Here is a 21,143-nt window from a genome sequence, read left to right as displayed (position 1 = left end):
CCCGCTTCCGAGTACATGGCATGGAATATTTAATACCATCACTATGAAGTGCAATTTGTTACGCAGAAAACAATCCATCACACAGCTCTTTACGTGTAAAAATAAAAAAGTTATAGTTTTTTGAAGGTTGGGAGTGAAAAATGGACATGAAAAAACAGGAAAGGGCCCGTAACCGGTTAATCCCCTTCCCTCCGGTACTTGAAGAAGATGAAATCGCCGAGGGGGGGGGGGGGGGGAATGGAGTGTCTCTGACTGGGCTCAGTGCGGTAGGAGCTTGGGACCCCTCGGTACACAGGACGCGTTCATAGAGAAAACACGTCTGAATCTGAATAATGATATTTTGTAAGCGCATTTTGTGTGGAAAACTTGATGCGGTCCAGCCTTACCCAGAATCTACCTCCAACGGCCCCCAGGTAAATTGAGTTTGAGACCCCTGTTGTATACTATATAAACAAAACAAAGAGTATTGATGAAAGAGCTGATGAAGGCTCAGGAGAGCCGAAAAAACGCATTTTACTGCGTGACTTGTGTATACTTGATTTGTTACATTCTCCGAAAATAAAAGGAGGAATTTTGCTTTCACCTCGAGGTGCTGGGATTTTTTCATTTTTATACTGTTAAAGTGTATCCACGTGCACGAGGGAAAGGAGCCGAGTGCCGACCATTTACTGCATATACATTACTATATAAACAAAACAAAGAGTATTAAAGTTGCATTTTATTTACTACGCATTGAATATATTTTTTAATGCAAAATTGTTTCATATGCTCCAAATTTTACCTTATACCAGATGTCTCTCATTCACCATTCAGATGGCTAGTTGTTCTGCTTGTGAATACTGTACCATGCTTGAGTTTTGCCACCAGTCTTGTCCACATGCTCTCCTTGTCCTGTTGAAGCAACACAGAGAGACAGAAACAAGTTTATGGACAAGGTTTAGGGTAGAGGAATGCTTAATATTCATTTAACTATGTAGGGTCTTAGACAAGGGTTTTAAGATCCCAGCAGCAGATTGGAAACATGTGGACCACCCAGTATATCCCTGTAGAGGAACCATTTAGATTTTCCAAAATTGAGGTTTATTCTGTTTTCTTGGTGTTCAGTTTATCAATACAACATGGATCTATTAAAGGACATCTACCACCAGCATTAAGTATTGTAAACCGTGCTGGTGTGTGCCCCCTCTGGCAGGATCTGCTCTTTAAGCTTCTTATGCCCTGGTTTTTAAGAAAAAAAGTCTTTAAAAATTATGCAAATGCTCCAGGACTGCTCCAGGCTCCATTAGGTTCATTTGCATAATTTTAAAAGCCTGATTTTAACCATAGCATAAGAAGCTAAAAGAAGTGCAGATCCTGTCAAAGGGGGCACACCCACCCACCTGCGGGCACCTCTTCTCCATCAGACTCCTGTCCCGTGTTATAAAGATGACATGCGCCTGCGCGAGCCCGGCATGTGCAGTAGCTCCGACTCCTGTCCCAGAGAAGCCAGTGATGTTTGAAAGAAAAGGAGCAGTGCGCCGGGTTTGTGCAGGCCTGTATCATCAGAACAGGAGTTGGAGCTACCATCTGGCGTGATATCATCTACTATCACGTCAGTTTTCATTCAATTTGGATGCCAACACTTATGAATCCCGACACGTTTCCTGCTCTTCTGATTTCTATGACACTTTTTATGGTGCAACTTGTGTCACACACAAGCAGGTCTACACAGTTCTATTTCTCCTTCGTGAATGTGGAGTCATTTCAGACACTTTTGGCTGTGGGACGATTTATTAAGTATGTGCAATATAATTAAAAGTTCAGTTTATTACAGCACACAGTTCTTGTGTCAAAAAAAGAACATTGCAACACAAATAATAAATGACCCCCGGTGTGTTCTTTCCTTTATAAGTTGTGACATACAACCCTATAATTTATGTGTATTCCTCTGATAGTAGGTCATTGTTTCATCCACTTTCATCCCATGCACCTTTCTGTATTAGAAAGATATAATGAATTTAAGTCATATAATCATTTTTGAAGCATTAGGGGGCCCTTTAAACTAGTAATAAACAGAGGCAGGTGTAGAATGGAGCCTATTATATAGATATACAGTGCCTGTAGGTAAGTTATATTACATTAAATCTTTACCTCACATTGTACATTGAGTCTTTTTGTATGGTAACTAATAAGCTCTAGGACATCTAGTTTACTGATAGTAAAGCAATCTCTCACCAGACCTCTAATTCAGACAGATATAAAGCTATCTAAATTAAAATATAGACCATTAAGTTCACCCTTCATGCTAATCATATCATCGCCTGCAACAAAAGCTCTTAGGATTTATTAGCAGTGTAGGAGATGTTCCGCTGTGAGAATACACCGCAGGGAGGCTTTATCAATGCACTCATCGACCATTGCTTGACTTGGCCAGGTACCAGACGCCTCTTATCGCTGTTCTGTCATTTCCTCCATGTTCATGACATTGTCACTGGTGTCAAGAGTTTATTTACTGAAGCCACTGCTCACCGAATGCTCAGCACAAGTTAAGCTTTAGATCTGATACAGATCTGACTTCATAACAGAGACAGCGTCTACTACAAGAATATACAACCCAAGGAAATGAATAACTTAGTTTTTCCTATAACTCTTAAGAAGAGAGTGCTGCGTCCTACGCTGTTTCCAAACATAGTGAATCATTGCACATCAAATTTTGTATTCAGCCTCAAAAAGCAAATGTTATGAGTGTCAAATATGTGAATAATGGGAAGGAACCTTAAAATACTGAGGGCGCCTTCCCACGTGGCGTTTTCGTAGCATTTTTTAAACGCATCCAAATCGCAAGTGGGAGAGGGGTTTGCCTGAAACCCAGGCAAATGTGTATGTGTTTTGGACAAAGCCCCTCCCACTTTAGTTTTGGATGAGTTTAAAAACGCAATGAAAACACCACGTGGGACGACGCCTTGAGGCAGCAAAAGTTCAAATTGCTGGCCTCTTCTGTCAGAGCTAGCAGTGGCCCAGTTCACACCTTAGCTAAATCAGCAGTTTTTTGCATGAGTTATTGTGAGCCAAAACCTGCCCTGACTACACACAGAATAGGTATGATGGAAAGATGGGCAACTTTTCCGGATGTTCAGCAACTTCTGGCTTTGGCTTACAATAACTGAGATGTGAAATGGCCTTAAAAGGGTATTCCCATTTCGGCAAATTAATGTACTTGTTTGAATTATGAAAAGTTATATAATTTACAATATACTTTCTGTTTGCTGTCATTCTATAGGAAGCTTCATTGTTTATTTCCAGTGGCAGAAATCTGACCATGATCACACAGGTGCACGGCTCGTTAGTATCAAAGAGAGTAGTCAGAGCTGTGTGATATAACGAGCCCTGCACCTGTGTGACCATGGTCAGATTTCTGTCCACTGGAAATAAACAATGAAGCTTTTTGTAGAAGGACAGCAAGCAGAGATCTAGAAAGCCATGAAGTATTGATGTAGGAAGTATATTGGAAAGTTGCACAACTTTTTATTATGCAAACAATAACATTTGCTGATATTGGACAACCCCTTTAAGATTTTGACCTTTAGAATCTAATTACACAGTGCCGGCATCTAGGCTCCAATCTAAGGCCCCTTCCACACTTGCGAGAGTGTGATCCGCTGAACTCGCATCACACTCGCACCGAGTTCTGCCTGGATAGCACTTCCCGAACGCTGCAAACCGGAACTGAACTGCTGAGTTCAGTTCCAGTTTGCAGCGTTCAGGCCAGGAGATTCAGGCAGCACTCGCTGTGAGTGGGATTTTTGAAAACGCTTCCGTTTATGACAGGTTTTACCAATTATCTTGATTAAAACGAATCAAAAACACATGCATTTTTGGATGGACTGCTTAAAAACAGACGGGTTCAAAAAGCCATGTGTAGCATCACCCTAATCATAAGTCCTTCACCAGCTAATTTTTGTCCTCTTGGACCAAGCACCCCATCTAGAACACAACACCGTTTAATATAATGATAATAAAACCTAATAAATAACCACTATTAACCCTTTTTTTACGGTGTTCACTATGTTGTTCCTATTTTATTACAGTGTGTTACTACCACAAAAATCAAACATGATAAACCAGGGACACTTACCAGGAACTGTGGTAATCTTCTTATATTTATACTCATGGCCTCCTTCCTTCTAAAATCAACTTTATGCTAATGAGCCAGAAGAGCTCTTGGGGTGTTACTAATTGTTCTGGCTTTGCAGGCTTTTACACTGTGCAGAATGAACACATTTCCCCTTACTCTCTCATCACTTACCCTCTTGCACAGGGGGAGAGGGGAAGTTCTCCTGCACAGTGTTAAAGCCTGTGAAGCTGCAGCATGGAGAGTCTTTGGTTACACCCATAGGAGCCCTTTGGTCTTATTTAGCATAATTTTAAAAGATGATTTTAGAAGGAAGGAGGCCATGGATAACAGATATAAGAAGATTATCACAGCCATGGTGCCTGGATCTATGAGTAAGTATTCCTGGTTTATGATCCTTGATTTTGATTTCCTTTAATCGTTGTTTATGAGTATCATAAGCTCTCACTGTCCAGCTACTGCAGCATCACCTGGATGTACCTGGATGTCCAAATTCAGTTATTTGTCATTTTGGGGTTAACAATCATTGATTTACTGAATTTGAAAATGTTGCTCTTTTCTCCCAAGCGCCATACCTGTCCAGGGGTTTCATGCCCTATTCTAGTGAGAAGACTTTTGTGGGACTTGCTGAAAACCAAACAAATTAACAAAATCCTTTGTTAATGAAGTTACCGGTGACATCTACAGTCTAAAAGGATTTACTGCATGTCACATTTTTGCATGTGCTCATAATTATCAGCTAAAGATGTCTCTAATCAACTTGAGGGGTGCAGAGGGTGTAGTCACACTTGGGCCCAAGAGGCTTAGGGGGTCCATAAGACGACACTTTCCCATATGAGGATGCTAGTATAAACCATACATTACAGTCAGGCACGGACTTTTCACTGGGGCCCATCAGTTTAAAGTTACACCACTGCCTCTAATACAATATTGGATAAGCAGTAAAAGCCATTAGAAATGTAAGAAACAAATGGAACACCCCTGCAAACGTGTGGGCAAGGGAGTAGTTGCAAATAAGCAGCTGTAGATTCTGCCTCAACAGGCAATAATTTACTGGGTGTGAGATAATAACTAATGAGGCTGTATTGTAAACTGGGGTGTGATTGGAGAGGTGCTACCACCTGACCAGAGGGAGTATAAAACCCCTGGGCAGGGAGGAGCACAAGGTTCTTTGAGAACATGCTCTTACCACAAGCTCTAGACCGCATGGTATAGACACTTAACCCAATTCCAGGACCCGGAGTCAGAAGACTCAAATCCAGGGCTGCAGCTTCCACAGTTTGGACACAGCTCCATCCAAATTCTCCCAGCCTTCATCTACTACCAGGCTGGTGCACTATTCCTGAGGACCACTCTCCACGACCACTCCAGTACCAGAATTGCTGCCTCCTCCTGATCCCTGGATACGGCTGTCTACCACCACAAGCTTCCCCATCCATTACCCAAGGACCTATCTTACAGACACTCAGGGTTTGCCCCAGGGATAACTAGTATATCATTCTCTCCCTCCGTATTTCTTGCACACACCACCTGCTGGAGTCCTGCCAGGCTGTAGGTCAGCCCTACGGTCCCCCATACCAAGCACCGTGACCACAGCATGCCTAGGCCGCAACCGCCAGCCAGGGCCGGACTATAGGCCCCCACCATCTTGCCCCCCCAGGGGGCCCCCACCAGATCGCATCCCCCGGTACTTGACTCCTCAGCCGCCACCTCCCTTAGTCGTCCGCCCTGGGCACACGTCACCACCTCCACGCATATCCCCTTGCATGGCCTGCCCGCCCACCTGTCCGCCCCCTGGCACAAGTTACCGCCTCCACTCCCTTCAGCTGCATTGCCGAGCCGTCCGCCCCCTGCCCGCCCATCCCGCTCCATCGCCACCAATCCCCGCCCGCTCGGAATCCCGCTTGCGCTCCCACCCCCTCCCCCCCCCCCGGAACAGGCAGCCATCCTCCGCATCCCCCACTCCTCCCTGCCGGAACATTCAGCCATCCTCCGCATCCCCCACTCCTCCCTGCCGGAACATTCAACAGACCTCCGCTCCCCGCGCCCCGGCCCCCAAACATTCAGCCCTCCTCCGCTCCCGGCGCCCCCCCCCCCCCCCCGCTGGAACATTCAGCCGTCCTCTGCTCCCCGTGAACCCCCCCCCCCCGGAACATTCATCCGTCCTCCGCTCAACGAAACACCCCCCCCCCCCGCCAGAACATTCAGCCGTCCTCCGCTCCCCGCGCCCCCCCCCGCCGGAACATTCCACTGTGTATATAAAGTGTATATTTGTATATACTGTGTATATGCTGTGTATATACTGTGTATATATGCATCTACTGTCTATATGTGTATATACTGTGTATAGATGAATATACTGTATTTATACGCGCATGTATTTGTATAAGCATATATATGTACACATTTAAATATATGTATATATGACGTATGTTTATATGCTGTGTATATGGTATGTATGTATATGTTCTGTATACTGAATGTGTGTGTGTGTATTTCCCGTATGTGTGTGAAAATGCTGTATATACTGAATGTGTCTGTATTTGCTGTATGTGTGTATATTCTGTATGTATATGCAGCATGTGTATATGGTGCTTTTATACTGCATGTATATGTATATATGGTCAGTGTATACTGTATGTGTGTATATATATATATATATATATATAATGTGTATGCCGTATGTGTGATGTATATATACTGTAAGTGTGTATATACTTTATAAGTTTGTGTATACTCTGTGTATTAGTGTATAAATGTATATGGGTACATAAATGTGTGTGTATACTTGGGTGTATATATGGGTGCAAGCATACAAGTGTAGAACTTTATGTGTGTATATAAAGGTGTGTATATATCAGTGTATAAATGTGTGTAATTGTATAAACTGAGGGACCGCATGTCTGGTGTGGGCTGAGGTGTATGTTAAATGGGACTGCATATCTGGTAGGGGTGAAGGTAGATACAAAGATGTGTTACTGGGGGTGAGGCGGCTGTGTGTAGCTGTGTTACTGGAGGCGAGGCAGCTGTATGTAGATGTGTTACTGGGGATGAGGCAGCTGTATGTAGCTGTGTTACTGGGGATGAGGCGGCTGTATGTAGCTGTGTTACTGGTGGTGAGGCGGCTGTATGTAGCTGTGTTACTGGGGGTGAGGCGGCTGTATGTAGCTATGTTACTGGGGGTGTGGCGGCTGTGTGTAGCTGTGTTACTGGGGGTGAGGCGGCTGTGTGTAGCTGTGTTACTGGAGGCGAGGCGGCTGTATGTAGCTGTGTTACTGGGGGTGAGGCGGCTGTGTATAGCTGTGTTACTGAGGGAGAGGTGGCTGTAATTAGCTGTGTTACTGGGGGTGAGGCGGCTGTGTATAGCTGTGTTACTGAGGGAGAGGTGGCTGTATGTAGCTGTGTTACTGGGGGCGAGGCGGCTGTATGTAGCTGTGTTACTGGGGGCGAGGCGGCTGTATGTAGCTGTGTTACTGGAGGCGAGGCGGCTGTATGTAGCTGTGTTACTGGGGGCGAGGCGGCTGTATGTAGCTGTGTTACTGAGGGAGAGGCGGCTGTATGTAGCTGTGTTACTGGGGGCGAGGCGGCTGTATGTAGCTGTGTTACTGGGGGCGAGGCGGCTGTATGTAGCTGTGTTACTGGAGGCGAGGCGGCTGTATGTAGCTGTGTTACTGGGGGTGAGGCGGCTGTATGTAGCTGTGTTACTGAGGGAGAGGCGGCTGTATGTAGCTGTGTTACTGGGGGCGAGGCGGCTGTATGTAGGTGTGTTACTGGGGGCGAGGCGGCTGTATGTAGGTGTGTTACTGGGGATGAGGCGGCTGTATGTAGCTGTGTTACTGGGGATGAGGCGGCTGTATGTAGCTGTGTTACTGGGGGTGAGGCGGCTGTATGTAGCTGTGTTACTGGGGGCGAGGCAGCTGTATGTAGCTGTGTTACTGTGGACGAGGCGGCTGTATGTAGCGGTGTTACTGGGGATGAGGCAGCTGTATGTAGCTGTGGTACTGCGGGGATAGTGGATAGTGAGCAGGAGGATGTGTATGCACGCTGCACTCAGTGGGGGCCTCCACCAGATTTTGCGCCCAGGAGCCCCCACCAACCTTAATCCGGCCCTGCCGCCAGCCACTCTGGTATTCTGGGCTCCAGCTACCTTCAGGCTCCAAGAAAAGCTTAGGCCCCGGTTTGGGGATGTTGCACAAATAATCACTGCAGACCTTGCTTGGATAATGTTGTGCATGCAGTAGAAATTAGTGGGAATACAGCTACTGACTCCCTCAGTTGATTCTGAATAAAAGCTGTGGCATATCTATACACAGTCAACATAATTTATTAAAAATCCATTAAAAATATAAAGTTACAAATGTGAGGCATACCGTTTCAAACTAAATGCCTTGACCCAATCCTGCGTCCTACCCCTAGTCCAACACTGCCCAAACACCAAAACACAGCAGACTTCTGCAAGAGGCCTTAAGCTGCGTTCACATGTGGCGTTTATGTTTGAAACATAATATAACAGCTGAGGAGAGAAGCAACAAGTTTACACTTAATTATGTTAACACAATGTTAATGCATACATTAACATAATGTTAACATACAGTTTTGTAAATGCAAATGTTAACAGCAATGTAATTAGGCAAGTCTCCTCTTCTCAGATGCATGGTCCCAAACTTTAGGTTCAGTGTCCTTTGTTAGGGAGCTCTGCCCAGACATATTACTTGATGGGTTGCAGAGCACCCATTCGGACAGCTGTATGCCCCTAGCAGCTAGTTATCCACCGGCCACTCATTTTAAGCAGTCCGTTAAAAAACGCATGCATTTTAAAAACACGTGCGTTTTTGAAAACACATCTGTTCTTTTGAAAACGCATCCGTTTTTTCCATTAAAAATGGCCCAAAAACGGGTTCAAAACGCCATGTGTGCCACCGGCTTTAAGTTGCCTCATTGGGGCACATTTACTTACCCGGTCCATTCGCGTTCCAGCGGCGGCTTCTCTGACGAGCGTTGGGGTCTTCCGGTGATTCATGAAGGTCCTGTGCCTGATGTCCACCAGGTGGCGCTGCTGCGCCGCAGTCCGCCGCGGTGCCCCGGAGTTCATCGTCTTCATTGTGGTGCATGTGAGTATGGCCCGTGCGACCAATTTTTTAAAAAAAATGCGGCGGTTTTTCCGAATCCGTCGGGTTACTGTTCGGCCACGCCCCTGTTTTCCGTCACGTGCGTGCAAGCGCTGATGCGCCACAAACCGATCTCGTGCGCCAAAATCCGGGGGCAATTCAGGGAAAATCGGCGCAAATCGGAAATATTCGGGTAACACGTCGGGAAAACGTGAATCGGGCCCTTAGTAAATGACCCCCATCGTCTCCTCAGCCCATCAAGCTACAAGTCAGGATTGGGTGGAGCTGCTCAAAGGAGGATGCTGAAGTTAAGGGTGGTGTCACACGGGGCATTTTGAACCAATTTTTAGTTATGCGTTTTCAGTCCATTAAAAAACGCATGCGGTTTTTTAACACAAATCCGTTTTTGTCCGCTTTCGTCCGTTTTTCCAAATTATCTTCATCAAGAGGATTAGGAAAAACGGACAAAAACTGTAAAAAACTGATGCATTTTCAAAAACCGCATGCGTTTTTTAATGGACTGAAAATGCATAACTAAAAATCGATTCAAAGGGTGGTGTGACACCACCCTTAAGTCCGAGTTTGCTCATCTCTAGTTGTATTGCATTTCAATAGCGCAATGTAAACACTACTTTTGGACGTGCTGCACCGTACCATTATGTACACGGCAAAACGATAGGCTACATTCACACGAACGGCCCTAAGGGTGAAGACACACGTGGCGTTTTTGGGCCGTTTTTAGTTAGTGCGTTTTCAGATCGTAAAAAACGACCAATTATCTAAAAACGCTCTATTAAAAACGGCCCAAAAACGGCCTAAAAACGCCACGTGTGTCTTCACCCTTAGAGAGTAGGCAACAGTGAATGACACAAAACAAGGCTGGGTGTGCATTCACATTCAGTTTTTCAGATGCAGTTTTTGTAGCCGAAAGCAGGTGTGAATTATAATGGGTGAGAACATATCATGGGGAGAAGCTGCTCCTCCACTTTTTTCACTCCACTCCTGTTTTGGACATCAAACACTGAATCTGAAAACCTGAACGTTTGATAGCAAAAACAATGATCATATGCAGACATTATTTACTAAAGGTCACGGTTTGCACATTTGTCGGTTTGTCCACTGTTTTTGGGATTTGCGCAGCTTTGAAAGGTATTTAACAGGGGTTTGCACTGGGATTGTGTCGCACGCTATCGGAATTTGGCACAGCTGCGCTGGCTTTCATGCAACAGAAATTGCGAGGGGGGGGGGTGTTGTTGGGCAATCCGACTGATTCGGACTGAGCGCGGACTGAGTGCTTTGTCTTGTGTCGCAAGACTATGCACCTACATACACCGGGAAGAAGATGGTGAACTCCGGCAGACACATGCAGGATATCAGGCGCACAATCTTAGTGAATCGCGGCAGAGTTCATTATCGTCGGACAATGCACTTTCAGTGAGCTCCTCGGACCAGGTAAGTAAATGTGCCCCATCGTGACGTATAATATTGTAGACCTAGATATAATCATTAAATTCTCAGGAAAACCACATGGGATTCATTATTCACAGCATAGCAGGATATCTGGAACACACATGGCTTTATAAATCCATCCATCCATCCGGATTTTGCGTTCATATGATTTACATGCTTTTCCCTTGTTTGAAGTCTTTGCAGATGGTCTTGATAAACCCCTTAAGGACGCAGCCATTTTACAGCTTAAGGCTCAGTCCCATTTTTTGGATTCTGACTTGCGTCTCTTTATATGGTTATAACTTTTGAACACTGTTACTCATCAAAGCGATTCTGAGATTTTCCTCACATGATGTACTTCATTTTAGTGGTTAATTTTGGCTGATAAGTTTTGCATTAATTTACAGAAAAAAAACTATTATGAATTTGCCATTTTCGAAATTTGAAATCATTGCGTTTTCAGGCATATAGATTATTAACCCCTTGAGATCTTCATAGTACCATATTTTTTGGATTATAAGGCGTACCTGCTTATAAGGATGAATGACCGGCAGGTGGCAGACCTGTGCACAGTTCAAGGCAGCTGTTGTCTGTAAGTACAGTTCATATATAAGACGGACTTGATTATAAGGATGAATGACCAGCAGGTGGTCAGGTGGCAGTTCAAGGAGTGTTGTCTGTAAGTACGGTTCATATATAAGGCGCACTGGACTATAATGCGCACCTTTGATTTCTGAGAAAATCAAAGGATTTTTTGTGCGCCTTATAGTCCGAAAAATACGGTAATTGAATCAAAATGGAGGTGAAATATAGAATGGTCAAATTTTGTCGGTTATATGTTCATTTAGCCCTAAAATTTACACATTTCCAAAAGATAAAAAGAAAAAACCCATTTTAAAATTAATTATACAAGTTCTTTTTTGAGGGCAGGAGTAGAAAAGAATCAATTCTGTACTGGATTTTTAACTTTTTTTGGGGGTGTTTACCGTATAGCCTAATAATTATGTTATCTTTATTCTATGGGTCGATACGATTACAGGGATACCATACATGAATATTTTTTCTTATGTTTTACTAAATTTGCCAAATAAAACTCTAATGTGGGAAATAATCTATCATTTTTGTATCGCCTTCTTCCAAGTGGCATAACATTTTTACTTTTTTTAATATGGAGCTATCATTCTGGACTACATATGTTTTTTTGATAACTTTTTATTGCATTTTTTGTGGGATTAAAAATCATAATTTTTGGCACAGTTTTTCCACAGTTTTTTCATTATGTGGGTTCATCGTGTGGGTTCATTAATTGTTTACTTTTGTTCTATGGCTTGTTACAGACATGGTGATACTATATATGTGAGGTTAGTGTTATGATTTAGACTTTTTTGTGCGTTATATGTCTCTTTATATTTTATGGGGCTTTTGGGCATTTTTATACATTTATTCATATATTTTTTATTGAATAAGATTTTTTTTTAACTTTTTTAAAAAATTTCTTCCACCATGGGACATGAACAAGTAATCATCTGATTGCTTGTTCATGATAATACTCTGCAATACTTATGTATTGCAGGGTATGAGATATGTCAGCCTATGCACATGCATAGGCTGACACTGTGCCTTTAAGATCATAGACGCCATCTTTCAGGCACTGCCGGCAGGAATAATCGACGCCCCCCCCCCCAAGATGGGAATACTTAAGGGGGGTCACTGTATACTTAAGGTAGCTGGCTATATACTACTGGGGGCTGGCTGTATACTACTGGGGGCTGGCTGGCTGTATACTACTGGAGCTGTCCAGCTGGCTGTATACTACTGGGGGCTGGCTGTATACTACTGGGGGCTGGCTGGCTGTATACTACTGGGGCTGGCCAGCTGGCTGTATACTACTGGGGGCTTGATTGCTGTATACTACTGGGGGGTGGCTTGCTGGCTGTATACTACTGGGGGCTGGATGGCTGTATACTACTGGGGGCTGGCGGGCTGTATACTACTGTGAGCTGGCTGGCTGTATACTACTGGGGGCTGGCTGGATGGCTGTATACTACTGGGGGCTGGCTGGCTGTATACTACTAGAGGCTGGCTGGCTGTATACTACTGGGGGCTGGCGGGCTGTATACTACTGTGAGCTGGCTGGCTGTATACTACTGGGGGCTGGCTGGATGGCTGTATACTACTGGGGGCTGGCTGGCTGTATACTACTAGAGGCTGGCTGGCTGTATACTACTGGGGGCTGGCTGTATACTACTGGGGGCTGGCTGGCTGTATACTACTGGGGCTGGCCAGCTGGCTGTATACTACTGGGGGCTTGATTGCTGTATACTACTGGGGGGTGGCTTGCTGGCTGTATACTACTGGGGGCTGGATGGCTGTATACTACTGGGGGCTGGCGGGCTGTATACTACTGTGAGCTGGCTGGCTGTATACTACTGGGGGCTGGCTGGATGGCTGTATACTACTGGGGGCTGGCTGGCTGTATACTACTAGAGGCTGGCTGGCTGTATACTACTGGGGGCTGGCTGGCTGTATACTACTGGGGGGCTGGCTGGCTTTATACTACTGGAGTCTGGCTGGCTGTATACTACTGGGGGCTGGCTGGCTGTATACTACTGGGGGCTGGTTGGCTTTATACTACTGGAGTCTGGCTGGCTGTATACTACTGGAGGCTGGCTGGCTTTATACTACTGGGGGCTGGCTGGCTGTATAATACTAGGGGCTGGCTGGCTGTATACTACTTGGGGCTGGCTGGCTGGCTGTATACTACTGGGGGCTGGCTGGATGTATACTACTGGGGGGCTGGCTGGCTTTATACTACTGGAGTCTGGCTGGCTGTATACTACTGGGGGCTGGCTGGCTGTATACTACTGGGGGCTGGTTGGCTTTATACTACTGGAGTCTGGCTGGCTGTATACTACTGGAGGCTGGCTGGCTTTATACTACTGGGGGCTGGCTGGCTGTATACTACTAGGGGCTGGCTGGCTGTATACTACTTGGGGCTGGCTGGCTGTATATTACTGGGGGCTGGCTGGCTGTATACTACTGGGGGCTGTCTGGCTGTATATTACTGGGGGCTGGCTGGCTTTATACTACTGGAGGCTGGCTGGCTGTATACTACTTGGGTCTGGCTGGCTGTATACTACTTGGGGCTGTCTGGCTGTATATTACTGGGGGCTGGCTGGCTTTATACTACTGGAGGCTGACTGGCTGTATACTACTGGGGGATGGCTGGCTGTATATTACTGGGGGCTGGCTGGTTGTATACTACTAGGGGCTGGCTGGCTGTATACTACCGGGGGCTGGCTGTATACTACTGGGGGATGGCTGTATACTACTTGGGGCTGGATGGCTGTATACTACTGGGGGCTGGCTGTATACTACTGGGGGCTGGCTGGCTGTATACTACTGGAGGCTGGCTGTATATTACTGGGGGCTGGCTGGCTGTATACTACTTGGGGCTGGCTGGCTGTATACTACTGGGGGCTGACTGGCTGGCTGTATACTACTTGGGGCTGGCTGGCTGTATACTACTGGGGGCTGACTGGCTGGCTGTATACTACTGGTTAGTCTTTGTTTTACAGTCACAATACGGGTAAACAGCTGTAATAAATCCTTAACCATCGGACGTACAAAGTGCAACACAATGGAAGTGAAGACCACACTGCAAGCGCTATATGGTGTGGATGTTCCCCCATCTATTACAGTTCTGTGATGGAAATAAGATATAGAATATAGAACGATGGATCAAAATAGTTTTATTATACAATATGTTGCTTTATATCACATCAAGATACATCTAAGCAGAAAGTTCTCCAGGAAAGTGCCAGGAAACTGCACCCAGTAATCAGCTCATTCATTAAATATATGCATAGTTTAGAGTATTGCCCTTTCCATCTGTAGGTTGTGTTTTTTTCTTCTGCTGAAACCTGCAGTGCAGACAGTTCGTGAGCATGTGAAATGCTGATGTCCGAAAAATGATGAAAACCCATGGATCCACTATAGAATTGGATGACACCAGTCTGAGGACTATAACGTCATAGTATTCATTTGCATCATTTGTAAATGCTCCCATATAGACACGTGCCTGTGAACAGAAACATTGATCATATGAAAGAGTCATAGACATGTTAAAGGGAACCTGTCACCAGTATACCCCGATTTTAGCCCTCCACACTTCCCCATAGAGCATTGCATGTACACTACTAAACATCTTTTGTTGCAAAAATCGGCTTTACAGAGAAAAAGATAACTTATATTTTACCTTTGAAAAACCTGTGCAGTTTGACTACTCCAGTTGCCAAATGGGCGGGGTTGAAGAGGAGTATATTCCCCCCCACCCTCTGGAAACGTCTCCTCACTGCCGCATTTTCAAATCAATATTACTGCCCCTCATCCGCCCTTCGTCTTCATTTCAACGCCCCCTTGCTCGGCCCTACTGTTGACGTCACCCACTCACGTCCCGCCTGCTGCCCGCAACTCTCGCTGACCGCGTCTGGCATTCTCGCGTCTGCGCGGTCAGCATCACTTGTACTCTGCGCACTGGACAACTTTATGGCATATAATAGACTGGGCAGTGTGGCTGGCATATAATATACTGGGCATGTGGATGGCATATAATAGACTGGGCATGTGGATGAAATATAATATACTGGGCATGTGGATGGCATATAATAGACTGGGCATGTGGATGAAATATAATATACTGGGCATGTGGATGGCATATAATAGACTGGGCATGTGGATGAAATATAATATACTGGGCATGTGGATGGCATATAATAGACTGGGCATGTGGATGGCATATAATAGACTGGGAATGTGGATGGCATATAATATACTGGGCATGTGGATGGCATATAGTATACTGGGCATGTGGATGAAATATAATATACTAGGCAGTGTGGATGGCATATAATATACTGGGCATGTGGATGGCATATAATATACTGGGCATGTGGATGGCATATAATATACTGGGATTGTGGATGGCATATAATAGACTGGGCATGTGGATGAAATATAAAATACTGGGCATGTGGATGGCATATAATAGACTGGGCATGTGGATGAAATATAATATACTGGGCATGTGGATGGCATATAATAGACTGGGCATGTGGATGGCATATAATAGACTGGGAATGTGGATGGCATATAATATACTGGGCATGTGGATGGCATATAATAGACTGGGAATGTGGATGGCATATAATATACTGGGCATGTGGATGGCATATAATAGACTGGGCAGTGTGGATGGCATATAATATACTGGGCATGTGGATGGCATATAGTATACTGGGCATGTGGATGAAATATAATATACTGGGCAGTGTGGATGGCATATAATATACTGGGCATGTGGATGGCATATAATAGACTGGGCAGTGTGGATGGCATATAATATACTGGGAATGTGGATGGCATATAATACACTGGGCATGTGGATGGCATATAATAGACTGGGCAGTGTGGATGGCATATAATATACTGGGCATGTGGAAGGCATATAATAGACTGGGCATGTGGATGGCATATAATAGACTGGGCAGTGTGGATGGCATATAATATACTGGGCATGTGGATGGCATATAATATACTGGGCATGTGGATGAAATATAATATACTGGGCAGTGTGGATGGCATATAATATACTGGGCATGTGGATGGCATATAATATACTGGGCAGTGTGGATGGCATATAATATACTGGGCATGTGGATGGCATATAATAGACTGGACAGTGTGGATGGCATATATAATATATATATAGTATATAATGTGCCAGTCTGGATCTCACTATACTAATAAAGTCAGCCCCCCCACAGGTTTGTATCTGCAGCCTCACCCTGTCAGGTGCAATCACTGACTGAGTGGGAACTGGGAGAATAGACAGAGAGGCGCCGTGGGTTACGCAAACAACGTAACTAGTGCGAGTTGTCAGTGTAGTGTGGTGCATGTGCAGATGAATGCGGGGACCTTGCGGCCGGCACCGCTTCATCTGCGCATGTCCGTGCGCAGAGTACAAGCGATGCTGACCGCGCAGACGCGAGAATGCCAGACGCGGTCAGTGAGAGTAGCGGGCAGCAGGCGCGACGTGAGTAGGTGACGTCAACAGTAGGGCCGAGCAAGGGGGCGTTGAAATGAAGACGAAGGGCCGATGAGGGGCGGTAATATTGATTCGAAAATGCGGCAGTGAGGAGACGTTTCCAGAGGGTGGGGGGGAATATACTCCTCTTCAACCCCGCCCATTTGGCAACTGGAGTAGTCAAACTGCACAGGTTTTTCAAAGGTAAAATATAAGTTATCTTTTTCTCTGTAAAGCCGATTTTTGCAACAAAAGATGTTTAGTAGTGTACATGCAATGCTCTATGGGGAAGTGTGGAGGGCTAAAATCGGGGTATACTGGTGACAGGTTCCCTTTAATAACAATAATAATGCTGTGATAAAGGTGAGCAGAGTCATTAAAGGGGTTTCCCACAAAGCACAGGATAGGGCCTAACTCATTGCTCGGTGGGGGTTTCAGTGATGGGACACCCACAGATCACTAGAATGTGGGGTGCAATTGGATCTGATGTACCCCGGCGCACCCCTCATGATTAATGGGGGAGCCATAACCGAGACTCCCACCGATCAACAAGTTAGGCCCTATCCTGTGAACTAAGGTTCAATAAATTACCAGCACCCAGAGAGCTTCACCAGGGGTTAAATTAGCATAAAGATAAATGCACTTTCTACTCAGAATAGAAAAAAACACAGCGCTTAAAACAATAGCAAATACAGAATATTAATGGTTGTAGTTAGATACACAAGAGACACTAGTGTAGAAGGTAGGGTGCTCCAATATCCTTTAGAGTAAGCGAGCTGCAGCATCAACTGGGGTCCAGATCCGACTGAAGTTAAGTGGCATTAAAAGCAGAATTATTGTAAACCCACTGTTCAATTTCAAAACAGGTATATTTAAATCAGAGGCAAGTCGATAAAGGGATAACACGTTTCAGGGGTGTACTGCTCCCTTCATCAGGTCCAAAAGAAAGCTTATGCTATAAGAACATAAAATATACAATAACTGGTACATGGAACAGTAAAAAAAATAAATACACTCAAGACATATAGAAAATACATATCACAGTAGATATTTATTTAAAGGAAACCTACCATGAGGTTTCTACTATCAGAAGTAGATCTGATGGTAGATTCCTCCTGACTTCCTCTGCCCTAATCTGTAATTTAATAATCCTGGAACCTAACCTGATAAAAACCTTATTTTAGCAATATGTAAAGTAACTGCAGAGGCTGCTTGGGCGTGGAGTAGTCTTAGATCCCAGTGCCTTAGCTCCCAGTGCCTGTTAATTTACATATTACTAAAATAAAGTTTATAACAAGTAAGATTCCAGGATTATCAAACTACAGATTAGGGCAGAGGTGGACAGGAGGAATCTACCATCAGATGAAAAGGCAGTGTGTGGCGAGGAAGTATGGAGGATGACTGGGGGTGTACGAGGAAGACTCAAGAACTTTCCTATCTGGATGTAAAAGTTTTTTTTTTTTTTTTTTTTTTTTTACATCCACAGTAAGGATGTTTTATACTCTTTCTAGGGACTCTTTCGGACCATAGTGTTTAATTTAAATATCCAACAGTTTTCCCTGCGGATGAGCTGAGTTGGTTAGGATGGTCCTTAAGGATCTGAGGATAAGGGATTAGAGATGAGCGAACATGCTCGTCCGAGCTTGATGCTCGGTCGAGCATTAGGGTACTCGAGACGGCTCGTTGCTCGGACGAGTAGTTCCCCTGCTCGAGATCGAGCATTTAATTAAAAAAACACAGTGAAGAACAATGAAGAATAGAATAAAAACAGTGAACACAGTGAACACAGGATCATTTAAGTGAAAAACACAGTGAAGAACACAGTGCAGAATAGATTACAGATGTTCGGCACATCTGCTTACTTGTCGGAAGATACGCGCGGAACGGTGCGAACAAAATAGTATGTGAAGAACAATATATATGTGTGAAGAACACATTGAAGAACACGGTGAGCAGGACGGAGACACCAGGGAGCAGCACAGAGACACCGGGGAGCAGCTAGGAGACACCGGGGCAGCGGCAGCACGGAGACATGGGGCAGCGGCAGCACGGAGAGCAGCGGCAGCGGCAGCACGGAGACATGGGGCACGGAGACATGGGGCACGGAGACATGGGGCACAGAGACATCGGGGCACGGAGACATCGGGGCACGGAGACATCGGGGCACGGAGAGCAGCGGCAGCACGGAGAGCAGCGGCAGCGGCAGCACGGAGACATGGGGCACGGAGACATGGGGCACGGAGACATGGGGCACAGAGACATCGGGGCACGGAGACATGGGGCACGGAGACATGGGGCACGGAGACATCGGGGCACGGAGACATCGGGGCACGGAGAGCAGCGGCAGCACGGAGAGCAGCGGCAGCGGCAGCACGGAGACATGGGGCACGGAGACATGGGGCACGGAGACATGGGGCACAGAGACATCGGGGCACGGAGACATCGGGGCACGGAGACATCGGGGCACGGAGAGCAGCGGCAGCACGGAGAGCAGCGGCAGCGGCAGCACGGAGACATGGGGCACGGAGACATGGGGCACGGAGACATGGGGCACGGAGACATCGGGGCACGGAGACATCGGGGCACGGAGAGCAGCGGGGCACGGAGAGCAGCGGGGCACGGAGAGCAGCGGGGCACGGAGAGCAGCGGATCCCGGGACAGCGTATCTCCCGACAAGTAAGCAGATGTGCAGAACATCTGCAATCTATTCTTCACTGTGTTTTTCACTTAAATGATCATGTGTTCACTGTTTTTATTCTATTCTTCACTGTTCTTCACATCTGTTAACTTGTCGGGAGATAATATACGCGCGGAACAGTGAAGAATAGATTGCAGATGTTTGCATACATCTGCTAACTTATCAGAAGACATTCTTTTTCAATTAATTAACACATTTTATTCCCGAACCATGGTCCCTTTGAAAAATGCTCGAGTCTCCCATTGACTTCAATGGGGCTCGTTACTCGAAACGAGCACTCGAACATCTGGAAATGTTCGGCTCGAGTAACGAGCACCCGAGCATTTTAGTGCTCGCTCATCTCTATAAGGGATACATTACTGAAATACAGTGATAATGTATTTTTCAAATTGTATTTTACACATTGGCATCATTAGGGGCATGCCTGCTGGGTTAAAAATGACCAACAGCCTAGATATTAGAGGGAAATTAAGAAACCTTAAATATATGCAGGAATGAAGAAAAGAAAAACAGTATTTAGTGGTTTGCAATCTACTACACCTGTTATAAATTTCCGAAGTCTACACTGACCTCTAGTGGTTATACAGTAATGTAACAAAAAAGCCAACCAGGCAGCAGCTTCCCATCTATAGGTTATCATGTACTTAATTTTACCCAACTCTTCCTGGCCTTAGAAATCGGAGCCATCTATTAGACTAAGGTTAAATAAGCATAATTTAGAAAAAAACATTTTATTATAATTGAAACTCCCCATAAGACCCTAACCAAATAGATAATATTATAACCATATTAACCATATTTTAATACTAATCATTTTATTTAAAAAAAATCCTGTAGTCTGCTGCAATCCACTGCTTGAATCTGAACACAGAAAATGTAACACTGTAAGAAGGGGGGCCACATGGATGCAAGGATCCCCCAGGAGCACTCCTAGCTGGTATTGGTCCTGGGCTGATGTTAAAGGGAACCTGTCACCAGGGACCTCATTTTTACTAAAGACAGGTTGCAGAAGCCCATCGCACATTCATTGCAAATCTGCCTCTCTGCCTTTTCTAAGCATTTGCATTACAATATAATTGTGTGTGATAACTTACCTTGCTCCCTGACAAAATCCTGGGGTAGTCAGGGGATGGACTTTGGTTTGGATGCATTTCAAAAAACAATATGTGCCTTGTCTGTGTTACTCACTCCAGAGCTCGGCCCCCACCTTTGTGCTCCTGTACAGCTCCTCCTCCTGCTCTTTCTGCTTCTTTCACAGCCTGGTCAGCCTGACATCAGTGGGGGAGGGACAAGCTGTAGTGGAGCACAAAGATGGAGGCAGCCTGCAGCTCAGACAAGTCACATGTTGGTTTTTTGAAATGCATCCAAACCAAATTCAACCAAATTCAGGATGCAAGAGTAAGTTATCACACACAATTATATTGATGCAAATGCTTAGAAAAGGCAGAGAGGCATTTTTGCACTGCAGGTTTCATGGGCTTTTACAATCTGTCTTTAGTGAAAATGAGGTCCCTGCTGACAGGTTTACTTTAAAGTGGAGGCCTGTGATGGCAGAGCAGCTAGCCCAGGAACACTTGTGGAGAGATTAAATTTGTTAATTTAAAGTGAATTTATTCTAGAAACCAATATCCAACAGCAGTAGAAACAACATTGACAAATCTGTCAGGTAGCTGTCCTGGATTAATCTCTCTG

The 21,143-nt window shown here is 45.2% G+C and overlaps 1 protein-coding gene across 2 annotated transcripts in view; it reads right to left on the bottom strand.

Annotated features, from left to right (window-relative positions):
- Window positions 1-771: 771 nt before the first annotated feature.
- Window positions 772-21,143, bottom strand: part of LOC140068793 (prostaglandin D2 receptor-like) — a 40,668-nt gene continuing 20,296 nt past the window's right edge. The window contains exon 2 of one of the 2 annotated variants that reach the window (XM_072114181.1): window positions 772-891. In XM_072114181.1, coding sequence (XP_071970282.1) covers window positions 799-891 — 93 coding nt within the window. In that variant the 3' untranslated portion in view covers window positions 772-798. Of the gene's footprint in view, window positions 892-14,464; window positions 14,750-21,143 lie in introns of those variants that run through there. The other variant, XM_072114180.1, reaches the window with a different exon arrangement.

Source organism: Engystomops pustulosus, chromosome 7 (assembly GCF_040894005.1).
Source record: "Engystomops pustulosus chromosome 7, aEngPut4.maternal, whole genome shotgun sequence".
Classification (NCBI taxonomy): domain Eukaryota; kingdom Metazoa; phylum Chordata; class Amphibia; order Anura; family Leptodactylidae; genus Engystomops; species Engystomops pustulosus.
The sequence above is the reverse complement of the archived record's forward strand: the minus strand, read 5'-3'. Positions and strand labels throughout refer to the sequence as shown.